This window comes from Garra rufa, chromosome 5 (assembly GCF_049309525.1).
Source record: "Garra rufa chromosome 5, GarRuf1.0, whole genome shotgun sequence".
NCBI classification, from domain to species: domain Eukaryota; kingdom Metazoa; phylum Chordata; class Actinopteri; order Cypriniformes; family Cyprinidae; genus Garra; species Garra rufa.
Window position 1 is genome coordinate 35,203,476 of NC_133365.1, and position 12,982 is coordinate 35,216,457.

At 37.6% G+C, this 12,982-nt stretch overlaps 1 protein-coding gene across 4 annotated transcripts in view; it reads left to right on the forward strand.

The window, feature by feature from the left end:
• Positions 1–11,945, forward strand: part of grin1b (glutamate receptor, ionotropic, N-methyl D-aspartate 1b) — a 34,989-nt gene extending 23,044 nt beyond the window's left edge. For 2 of the 4 annotated variants that reach the window (XM_073839895.1, XM_073839896.1), the window contains 2 exons: positions 5,807–5,917; positions 9,847–11,945. In XM_073839895.1, coding sequence (XP_073695996.1) covers positions 5,807–5,917; positions 9,847–9,912 — 177 coding nt within the window. In that variant the 3' untranslated portion in view covers positions 9,913–11,945. The remainder of the gene's footprint in view (positions 1–5,806; positions 5,918–9,846) is intronic. The other 2 variants (XM_073839897.1, XM_073839898.1) reach the window with 1 other exon arrangement.
• The last annotated feature ends 1,037 nt before the right edge of the window (positions 11,946–12,982 follow it).

Sequence of the window (12,982 nt, forward strand, 5' to 3'; positions counted from 1 at the left end):
TAAAATGTAATTTATTCCTGTGAAGGCAAAGCTGCTGTTACTCAAATCTTCAGTATTACTTGATTAATCAGGAATCAATTAATCAATCCAACAAACAGTTATATTAAAAGTGCTGTTTAATATTTTTTGTGGAAACTGATACCTTTTTTAGGACCCTTAGATTAGTATAAACAGTTCAAAAGAGCAGCATTTAATTAAAATATATTTTCAACTTTTTTTCCTTTTCACTTTTGATCAGTTTAATAAATCTTTGTTTAATAAAAGTATTAATGTCTTGAAAAAAATCTTACTAGCTCAATTTTTGTACAGTAATGTGTATTAATATTAAATAGTAACAAATATTAAGTTATATTATTAAGAAACCATGTTGTTTGCAAAATGAAATACTTTACTTTCATATTGTCATTTTATGTTTTGGCATATGGGAAAATAAGTATGGGCATCAAAATCTTAAAAAAAAAAATAGCTTTAGACCATATTACTAAAGCCAACGTGATCTCATGGTGAAAACGTACCTGTGGGAACTTTTCGCAAGACGCGAAATACATTCCACCATGTATGTTTTGTGACATATTCAGTGTGAAATTCCACTGAGTGGCGCTAAAAGAATGTTTATTTTTTTGTTTCTCCAGAACAGTTGAATGTACATATGGTACGTTTTATGTGACATTGTATATGTTTCACCGTGGCTAGCCTTGGTGCTATAACTCTAATGCTCTGCCACATTTTAAAATAACCCGCACTACACCTAAACCTACCCGATAGTATGAACAAAAGCGAATGTGATGTAAAAATGCAATCGCAAGCATGCCGTTTAAGCTTGTTTTTGATCTCTCATCTTTCAGCTCTTTCATTGGAAGTCATGTATTTCATGGGATTTGTACCCAAGGATTCTGGATCCTAAGTCCAGTCCAATTCTGTACCGGCTAAGCTACCGAGCAAGCTTGTTATATACAGAAAACAAAAAACAGAGCTGTGATCATAACTGTTTCTGTTAAATTTCTATTGGAAACTGCAGTGATACGTTTTCCTCATGAGATCAGATAGAATAAATATAATGTGATTGTGAATATATACTAAGTGAAAAATCTCACAGTAGGGCTGTGCAAATTATCAAATACAATTATCATGCGCATCTTATCGTAAATCTCCATCACGTGCTGTCAGATGGAGTGGCATTTACTACACAGAGCCATAGTCCATTGACAAGCTACGCAATATTGCATGCATTATTGGAGATGTATCACCTCACGAAAATGAACACGATATTGCGTAGCTTGGCATTGAACTACGGCTCTGTGTAGTAAATGCCACTCCATCTGACAGCACGTGATGGAGATTTACGACTAATCGCAGAACTGGCATTACTGACGAAATGCGCATGAGAATCGCATCTGATTATTTGCACAGCCCTATCTCACAGTAGTACAAAAATGCCTCAAGGTAAAAAAGATGACAGGAATATGCAAAAATTTGGACATTTGGCCATGCAACAGCACACAAGTGTCCAAAATAATTCCAAAATAAGAGTGGTTCTCTGCAGATCTATGCAAAGACACGTCTCTTACCATCCAATTGAACTGCGCAGCATGATCAAGCAGCTCCTGCAGCCTCACTACGACCAGTGGCATTGCTTTTATTGAACAGCTTGACAAACACACACACACACACACACACACACACACACACACTAAAGGAGCCTGTGATGCTGCTGTGGAGTCAGGAAGAGGCATGCTGAGCAGGCCAGCTGAACGTCCCTGCTGGGCTCTAGCGGGATCAAAGTGTCCTCACGCCCTATACAGATCAGTGTCTGTCTGCTGCTGGCCTCCAGCTGTATCCATACACAATGGGTCACAGGCCAACATGATGCCCGGATGTTTGGCGAAAAGTAACAAGGTCAGTCCGTTTGAGACTTGAGACCTGGCTGGCTTGCACAACACATGACTACAGCTTTGAGCTGCTGTGAAAGTTAGTGCGTTGTTGAAGCGAGATTACTTTTCCTAATGGGAAGCAAGTCATTGAGCGTGGCCTTGTTACTTTAGACTCATGTGCAGGCACATATTTCACCACAAGCCAAAACCAAGTAAATCTAACTAATGGATCAAGTGTCTAAAGCCGACAGCTATGTGATTGACTTCACACATCAGAGAGTCATGTTATATAGAGTTAAGTGTTCTAACCTTCTGGCTTTACCGCCTACTTGAATCACCAAGACAATGCTGCATGGATAATACACCCACATGTGCCACCCACTTTATGTCAGATGTCGGGCATTGTTTAAGGCTCATAATTTGAAATGAACAAAAATATATATATTTGACCACAGGACGAGGTCTTTTTGATGGATTTTCCTCCCACTGTTTCTTGAGTAAAGAAAAATAATGCTTATATAATTTAATTGCAAATGAGCCTCCATGTAATTCCCATCAGAATAGGCCAATATGGATGTTTAACCAACGCTATTGGTGACCAACTGTGCTGATGAATAATTTTACCCTGAAAGCTAAAATCAATTATTCCACACAAAACCCGGCACGCTTATTCCAGGTGCACATGCAACGTATGCAAAAGCCGAACACACAACTGCTTCCCGAATGCATGAACAGACAAATCTGCCCTGGATGCATTTGCATTTCAAACCAGAGCGAGCCAGGAGCAGATCAGGAGCCCATGTGATGTGGGCTAGCTGCCCACTCCAGAGGCACTACCTCATCACAGGGCTTTGAAATGCAATGGATGAAAGCACTGACGGTTAAAGGAGCTTGTACGGTCACCCTTTCTACAGAATGCATTATGTGAAAACAGATGAAAATCTTATTGTGGGCATTTTTGTTTATTGTTTCTTTTGCAATGTTGTTTAAAAGAGCCAGACTAATGATTCACAAATGCTGAAAGAATTTTAAATATCTTACAAAAAAGCTGTTTAATGCACTTTACTTTACAGAAGCATTTTGGTTGGCTTTGGACTTTGGATTAAAGTCCATTTTTGGAGAACAATTCTAATTTCACATAATTATCTATTATTATTTTTAGGAAAGAAAAATTCTAAAATATCAAATATTTGCTTCTGATTATTTATATTTAATATTTGCCCACAAAATCCAAGTCATGCGATTCAACCATCATGCATAAAAAACAGGAACTGTGCCTAGCTGTGTTTCATGATTAGTGAGTTTCTTAAATATTAGATAATTTAGCATGATCATTTTTTTATGATAAGGCAAGTAAATGTTTTAAAATGTCATGTGGTGTTACTCTCCAAAAAACTTAATGATACTAAATAATTCATGATATTGGAAGGGAAAATATGTTTTACCTTGAAAATTGTATTTAGAGGTATAGTTCACCCAAAAATGAAAATTCTGTCATTAATTACTCACCTTCATGTTGCTCCAAACCTGTAAGACCTTCATTTATCTCCGGAACGCAAATTAAGATGAAATCTGAGAGCTTACTGACCCTGCAAAGACAGCAACGGTACTACCATGTTCAATGCTTAAAAAGGTAGTAAAGTCATTGTTAAATAGTCCATGGGACATTAGTGGTTCAGACTTCATTTTATGAAGCTACAAGAATACTGTTTGTGCACAAACACATAGACATAGATTCTGACATAGATCCCAGATGCGCTGCGCCTTGTTTACATGCAGAGGAATACACACGCTGTACATAAAACAGTCTTCGTATACACGACTAAAGATTTCGACATAGAGAATATGACTTGCATTTTTTTTGCCCAGATGATGATGATAGTTGCATTGCTGTCTTTGCAGGATAAGAAAGCTCTCAGATTTATCAAAAATATCTTAAAGGAGTAGTTCACTTCCAGAACGGAAATTTACAGATAATGTACTCACCCCTTTGTCATCCAAGGTGTTCATGCCTTTCTTTCTTCAGTCGAAAAGAAATTACGTTTTTAAGGAAAACATTTCAGGAATTTTCACCATATAGTGGACTTCAATTTTGCCTGTGAATTTGAACTTCCAAAATGCTGTTTAAATGCAGCGTCAAAGGGCTCTAAACAATCCCAGCCAAGGAATAAGGGTCTTGTCTAGCCTCAATCTGAATCAGAATCAGAATCAGAATCAGAAAGAGCTTTATTGCCAAGTGTGTTCACACACATAAGGAATTTGTCTTGGTGTTAGGAGCTTCCAGTACAGAAAGTACAAACATAGTGCACTGCAGACATACATAAAGTTAATATACTAATATAAACAATAAAATATAAATAACAGTGGTAATAAAAATATACAGAAAAAAAGATGTCCATAGGCAGAACGAATGTGCATATGTGCTATATACAAAAGGTTTGTGAGTTGATCAACATGGCCAATACTGAGGTGTGTTAAGTGTGGTTCAGGTGGGATATGGCTTGGGGGAAAAAACAATGCATCAATGCTTAACAATGCATCTTCTTTTCTCCTCCAACTTCAAAATTGTCCTACACTGCTGTTTTACCTTTTTTTTCGATAAAGGGCATTTGACCACCTTTGCATGTTTAATTTGTAAACGTTGGGTAGGTAAGTCTGCAGCGATGTGGGGTGATTTTAAAGTTGGAGGAGAAAATGAGATGGGAGTTTCTTAACATACCCTAACTGTATTGAACTGGAGGTTCTTTACATAATTTCTTCATGACTGAAGAAAAAAAAGCATGAACATTTTGGATAACAATGGGGTGAGTACATTATCTGTAAATTTTGGTTCTTCAAATTAACTAATCTTTTAATTTGTGTTCTGAAGATGAACGAAGGTTTTAATTGTTAGGAACAAAATGAGGGTGAGTACTTGATGACAGAACTTAAATTTTTTTGGGGTGAACTATTCCTTTAAAGACTATTTTTTGCTCTGTAATTGATGGTCACACAACATGACATTTTTTAAGTCAATAAATTGAAACTTTTATTGAATATGGTATTATAGTTTTTCAAACCTTAAAAAAAGGTTTAAAAACTCTTGTACACCATTGGTGTAAACTGGTTTCCTAACCTGTTTGTGGTTAAAATTATTCATACATTGCTGTAAAGTAAAGTGCAGTTGCAGATGGTCACATTTTGAGTCGCTCACTGTAGGGGTCCAAATGTGCTAGTCAATGAGGGAGTGACGGTGCCAGCCAAGGTCAACTGTCATGTCATTCATTTTGCATTCCCTTTTTGGTTCCATGTATTGCATGTCTTCTGGTTGAACTCACCAACCCCCTTCCCGACACTCTCGTCTCCTCTTATGAGCCTGCGCATCCCTTCCTCCTTCCTTCATACGCCCATTATACCCTCACCGGGGTATAATGCCAAGGAACTGTGTTAAGTTTCAACTGTTTATAGATGAGTTGTTCATTTTCCTTGAAAACACAAGAACATCTCCCTTTCAAAACGAAGCCTGTTTTATTTTCCCCATCCGATTACGTTCATTTTGCTTTTTTCCTTTGCTAATGCTTTGGCTTTCCATTTACGGAGTCGCAGAACTGTGGATGAGTGTGGTCCGTTCACACGATCCACAGCAGTCCTCCTCCTCCCCTCTCTAGAGTGTCAGGATTGTAAAAGAGTCTAAGTAAGATTTTATGTACATATTCTTACTCAGTCTATGCCAGTGTGCTCTTTCCTTGTAGAGCGCTGTGAGTGCGCAAAAGCACCGTTCTGACTCACAGCCAAGATGGAGAGTGGACAGGAGACGCCACGTTAATTGTGATAAGCACTAAAATTAGCAGGCTAGTACCATTAGTAGTCAAGGTGGGTGGTGATGGTTGGAAACCAAACGCGCTCTTCCAGAGAGCACGAATAATTGTTCTACATATACTGTATATTTATTTTAGGATAGGAAAAGTGGTAGAGCAGAGCCCGACCCCAAAAAGAAAGCCTCTTTTAGGTCCATCAGTACCAACCTGGCCTCCAACATCAAGAGACGTAGGTCGTCCAAAGACACGGTAAGAAGATTAAGAAAATGACGCCCTGCCTGTACTTCTATCTTCTCGCTCTTTTCCTCTTTCTCTTCCTCTTCTCCTCAGCCTGCCCTGTTTCTTTCACTCTCTTCCTTTTCCTGTCATCTCATCTCTCCTCTCCAAAACAAACGTCTCATCTCAGACTATCTTCACCCTCACACATGGAGTCTGTCAGTCAGCCATCTATACTCCATCCAGACATCTGTTGGGAAAGCCCAATCAGGGATCTAGCGGCCAGGGAAAGTGTGGAGAGGGAACCCGAGGAGCAGATTTTGGGGGGCTTGTGGGTTTGACCCTGCAGGAGGGGGTGAGGTAGCTTCTCCTTTCTAAGCGCCTGTGCTGGTCTTTCTCCCGCGCCTAACCTGGATGTGACTTTACTTTATGCTCTTTTCTTTTCTCCTTTCTTTATGTGTACTCGTGTGTCTCTCCTCTCACCGCTCAGTCCTGTAACAGTTATTTCCATGTGCCTCATCCTTCTTTTATTGTCCCATTTTTTGTGGTTGCTGTCACAAAGTCACCCTGTATGCCTCCCGCGATGCACAGTATCACCGTTAACAGCCAAAGACGAGCGACGCTAAAATAACCTAACCTGGGCTGTTCCCCCGGCAGGCCTGCACTACCAAGATCCCTTTATTTTTAACCATCCAATGTTTTCTTTGCAGTTCTATGAATAAAAAAAACACCTTTCATTTTCAGGAAACGCTGCTCAGATGGGTTTACGTTTACAATGTATTGAACTCTCAGAGCTAGATTTTCCATTGAGTTCGTTCACACAAACGCCTCCTCATCGTGTTTCTTTAGTCCCACAGGTTTAATAAGACAAAGCTCTCAAACCAAACAGCTACCGGCTCTGAGGATTCAATATAAACAAATGTGCAAGCACAAACAGACTATTTCATTGCATTACTTTAATTGGTTTAGGCTGGATTCTTATTCAATTGCTCGCTAGGCATTTTCTGGGTATGGCAATGACTGACCTGGGGCTTTATTGCATGCACCCTCAACTGACAAATTACTCTGATTGGCAGCTCATTTGCTTGATGGTTTACAACAAAATATTCTCACAATTCAGGTGGTTTTTCCCTCAGAAATCATTTACAGAGGTGAGGGTGCAAAATGTGTTTTAACAAAACCTGATATGTTTCTAAAGATGAAGGCAGAATAGGTGCAGATACGAAGTCTACTAGCTAAACAGTGTCAGAATGTCTTTTTGAACTGATATTTACCCATCACAGTCCTAATCATCCTTTTCTTTTCTATCAGTGTTTTCTATAAATGGATTTGAATGGCGTTTTGAATGTCGGTGTCCACACCACATGCCACACTGCCTCTCTCTTCCTCTACCAGCATGAACCTTCTGGTTGTTGTAGAATAGAGCTGTAAAGCTGTTCCCCTGTTTGTAGACAGGGGGCACTGTGGTTATGACTCTCAATTGACTTGGAACACCATAAACAACGTTGTTATGAGCGAGGGTATCACAACACCCACGAAAGCCACGCTTTTTTATATATATCCAAAACTATGTCAATAATTTTCAAAGCTGTAGCGAATTAAAAGGACAAGTCACCCAAAAATGAACATCTTCAGTAACCTTTAACTCATAACCAGGGGCAGAAATGAACTTTTTCATTAAGGGGCTATATATATTTACTCGCACTGCATTAGATTTCTTTTGCACGCTGTTTTGTGCAGCGTTGAGCCTTATAACCAATCAAACACATTTCTGTTGAACGCATTGGCCAATCAATGGCTAGATTAGTCGCGTAGATTAGTCAGCGCTGAAAACCTCAGAGCTATTGTTGAGCTATTGTCTCATTATATCCAATACAGTGCAGATACAATGTAAATAAAAGATTTATTTCATAGCTTCACTGATTATAACCTATTTTGTTTTACATTTGTGAGGTCAATTTTTATAATCACCTTATTATAAAACCCATATGTTGTCTTTAATGTCAAATACTTCAATTTACTGTTCTTTATATTGTAATAATGATTATTAATATCAATATTGGAAACACTAAAACTTTTTTGTTTCCTTTTGGGCACGTCACTTTCTGGCTTCATGTCAGTCCATGACGTCTAGCACAAGTTATAAAAAACGCATTTGGTTATAAGGCTCAATGCTGCACAAAACTGTGTAAAAGCAATCTGAGTGAATCTAAATGTAATTGTAAATGTAATCTAAATGTAATTACACAAATTGACAATTTTCATTCATTTTCACATTTTATTTTAATCATGACAGCTCAGCTGTAAAACATGTTTAATTGTGCAGGGGCATTTTTGCCCATTTATGTTGTATTTATGGAGCTTTTTTGTTCATTTTGGTGACATTTTTGCAACAAGCCCTTGTTAATTTCCGACCCTGCTCATAACCTGTATGATTTTAGTTCTTCTGCCGAATATACACTTAGATATTTTGAACAATGTTTTAAAACAATTCCCAATCATTTGAAAATCAGTTGGGTCTACACATGCAAAATGTTAATTATTTGACCAAAATAAGAGGGATCATACAATATGCATGATATTTTTTATTTAGTACTGACCTGCATAAGATATTTCACATGAAAGATGTTTACATATAGTCCAAAGGTTGAATTTCTAAAAAAAAATACCCTGTTCAAAAGTTTACATACACTTGATTCTTAATACTGTGTTGTTACCTGAATGATCCACAGCTGTTTTTTTTTTTTAGCAGTCCTGAGCAGTTAAACTGCGCACTGTTCTTCAGAAGAATTCTTCATATCCCACAAATTCTTTGGTTTTTCAGCATTTTTGTGTATTTGAACCTTTTCCAACAATGACTGTATGATTTTGAGATCCATCTTTTCACACTGAGGACAACTGAGGGACTCATGTGTAACTATTACAGAAGGTTCAAATGCTCAATGATGCTCCAGAAGGAAACACGATGCATTAAGAGCCAGGGGTGAAAAATTTTGAACAGAATGAAGAAAATCATATTTTTATCATTTAGTACTGCCCTTCAGAGGTTACAGAAGAAATTTACCCTCAAAAAGTTTTCATCCCCCGGCTCTTAAATGCATTGTGTTAGTTGCATATGTGAGCGTATAATATATATGTAAACATCTTTTATGTGAAATAGCTTATTTAGGTCAGTACTAAAAAAAATAAAATAAAATAACATGTATTTTGTATAATCCCTATTATTTGAATAAAATAATTAACATTTTGCAGATTCTGCAGGGCTTATGTAAACCTTTGTCTTCAACTGCTCACACACAGGGCCATTTTTCAAAATATCTTCTTTCGTGTTTCACAGAAGACAGAAAATCATATGGACGATATGGATGAGTATAATATTTTCCTATGTGGAGAGTGTCACAATAAATAAACCTTTCAATATAATAACAGAATCATTGAGAGCTATTGAGGGTGAAACCTGTGTGGAACTGGAATGAACTGAACCCTGTGCTGCATATCAGGTCCGGCTGTCATATTTCATTAGGACAGTTACTATGGAGACAATACTTCTAGGTCAGGTAAATTATTAGCCGTGGGCCGGGAGACCGAGCGCTCTCGTCTGTGCCATTACAGGTTTCTTGTGCAGACATTTTTGCATGTGATATACGGTACCCGTTTAAGGAAGCACATTCTATAAGTGTGAGCAATGATGCTTTAAGGAAGCAATTGTGCAGTAATGAATCCGTGACCTTGTTCAGTCTATTTATCTTACAACACTCCAAGAAGGCCTGTCTGTTTTGTTTTTTTAAACGCAGCTAAATTATTCTAGATGACAGATAAACATGGCTTAGAGTGGGTGGAGATATGGCCTCCGTCATAACAACGTGAACCAAACACCGCTCACAGGAGGTACAGTGCATATTAGGATTATACAAAAATATATGCTCTTACTTTCCCTCTTTCTGTTTCTCCCTCATCTGTAGCCATATCCCACGGACATTACCGGCCAGCTCAACCTGTCAGACCCCTCTGTGAGCACAGTGGTGTGAAAATGGAGAGAGAAAGAGAATATGACAGGCAGAAAGAAAGAGAAAGAGACTGGAAAAGCAGGACGTGGTGGGCTCAACTTGAGACAACACCTTCAGCATCTTCATTTGAGCAAAATCCACCTCGTTTCAGCATATGCACACTGGACGTGAAACTTTTATGGACACACTGTGCCAAATTCACACTGCCACACAGTTCACACTAGACCAACACATTCACACACACAAAGTGCTTCACTTTCTACAATTTTTTGCACATATCTAAAAGAGTTTTTTTGTGAAATATGTAAATATATTCAGGCTTGCGTTTCTCCACATTAAGTCATCATTCAGTCTTAACTAGAAAAAAAACTATAATAATACCGAATAGTTTTTCACTTTTGTGATACAGACATAATTATGTTTCATACAGTACATATGTAATATAGTCTTTCTACCTCCACCTAAGATATATGTAGCGTATCTCAACACTTTAGTAGTGTTTTGATGTTCTCCCATTTGAAAAGAGCAAACACAGAACATATCTTTGACTTCTTTGTATATTTAGATTTGAAAAAAATAAGTTAGGGTAGAAATTGCGTTGCTGTAAGTGAAAGTTTGGCACATTTTGATCATTGTTGCACTTTGCTGTACACTTTGTTTCTTAATATGCGATTCTCTCCCTTGACTGCCATTTTCAAAACACTCTCCCGAGTCCAGGTTGCTTCGGACACATACTGTGGATCTGTTTTCGCTACTTTGTTCATTAATTCATGTTTTTTTAATCTTTTGTACAATAATTCTGTTTTTCCACGAGAATTATTTGAATATCAGCATATAATACGGGGTCTATCTAGCCAGGGGCTAAATGTAGCAGATCCGACCTGTTTATCGTAAAAGTTTGACGACAAAACTTCACGAGGCGGCGAATGAAAGGAACCCGCTTGTGATAAAGAGTGGCGTAGATGTAATGAAGCAGATATTATTACAGGGTCTTTTGAGCTTCATCTTGAACCTTGCTTGAAATTCCCTGTAATAATTTCTGTATCATTGTTGCTGGTAGCTAGCGTCTTTTTGCTACCACGCTGGGGACCTTTCCTCGCGTTATATATATTTCATCGTGTCATTATAATATACGAGCCGTATTATATTTTGTCTGTGTGTAATAATAACACTAGATGCTATTTCCATTGTTTCGTCGAGCTTTTGCCCTGTGGACTAGTTAAATGGTTACCGGCAAAAGTGCTAGGCTAATTTATAATACGAGTCAGTCGTCTTTTATCTGTGAGCTTTAAAAGTATACTGACCAATAGGCGTGTTAGTATAGATCGTTTGTCTCAAACAATCAATCCGAGGGCTTTGCTACAGTAACTATTGTGAGAAGTTTAGAATGTGAACTACACGTACTGTAACAGTTTTATAGGGTGAACACATTATTATGAGGAAAACTATATGTTTTAGATTAAAATCGAACGTTTTTATAGAAAACTATTAGAATTATAATTCAGGGTCTGGTCTTTGCTTGAAAATATGCTGTTGGGTTCAGCAAGTGTCTGAAGTCCAGTTTTACTGTGAACTGCTTTGTGAAAAGTGATTTCATTATGAAATGTATTTAAGCAGATACTCAAATTCTCTATAGGTTTATGATTATCAAAATATATGCTGCCATATGCACAGTTGTGTCTGTCAAGCTAATATTTGATCATATAATTGAAATCTGTGGTGAAAACCCACAACGGTGGCAGGAATAAATTAAAGTGTGTGGCCTGAAGTACTCAACTGAGTGAGGCTCAAAAGGAAGCACATCTTTGGCAAACAAAGCAATGTAACCCATTCACTGTTGTAGATTGCAAACATACATTGTTTCTAAAGCTTTACGAAACTGAAATCTGCTTTTACCATAATTCTCGACCACCAAATGTGCTTTTGATGACTATTCCAATACTGTTTGTGTAAAAAAAAAAACTCTGAATTGAATTCAAACAAAGATATATGTTTAAAAATGTATAACTGCTATACTCCAGTGTGCCAATAAAATATGTATCAAATGAAAAGAATGAAGCTTGGATTGGATCATGCTCACGATTCTCTCTCTACCCTGCTTTTGCAAGAAAGAGTAAAGTTTTAAAGTTTCAGAAAATCAATATCCTCATAATTATTTAATAAAACAGTACAGAAGTGGTGGGTGAGTGTTTCAGAAACAGAGAAAATCAGATATGAGGATTCACTACAGGATTAAGAGCAAAGGTCAGCTGGCGCTCTCTAAAAATAACTGCTTCTATAAGTTAAATGCCGTACAGTACATTTTTTTCTATTTAAGTGCAATAATGAATATTTGGTTAAATAGCTAGTGCATATTATATTTACATTTCTATTTGTGGTGTGAATATTTTCTATAGAGTGTGATTATGTGTTATGTACTATATTTAATGGGTTTACCACAGTGAACAAAATTCAGTATCAGTGCATGTAGTATTTAAAAAGATATGAAATATGCCACAATAATGTTTGTCATCAGTATCTTGGCACCGCTCTGCTCTCATGGGAATATTGCACAGCATGAAAGCATGCATAGCCATTTGTTTCACTGTCACGATCAAAGCAAAGAACAACTGACTAAATCTATTTTAATCTTTCAGGGCCTTCTGAAAAATGTGGAAGCAGTGAGTTTTCTTACAATAGGTAGCCTAAAAATACTGTACTGTGGGGAATATTCATTCATTTCTATAGCCGTTGGTTTAACAGTCTGATGTTGGAATATATCATTTTTAAAAAACACATCAAATAATTATCATTGCACAATCCGCCTCTCACATTAAACAGACGTGGTCACAATCTGGTGTGGAGAAGGTGTTGTGCCAAGACAGGAGAGGAGGAGCTGTTCATCTGTTTGTTTTGACATTTTGAGCAGAAGTAATCCAAACAGGAGTACAGGTCAGTGAATGGACAAACCCTGGGGCATCTTGCAACCTGATGCTTGTTTGTCTTCATAAGCTAGCAGTCCTACATCTTCCACATCAACTGGAAAGGTAGGCTTTTATTGGTGTTTATATTGCTTTTGTGCTGTTTTATCGCTGCCACGGTAGACGAACCG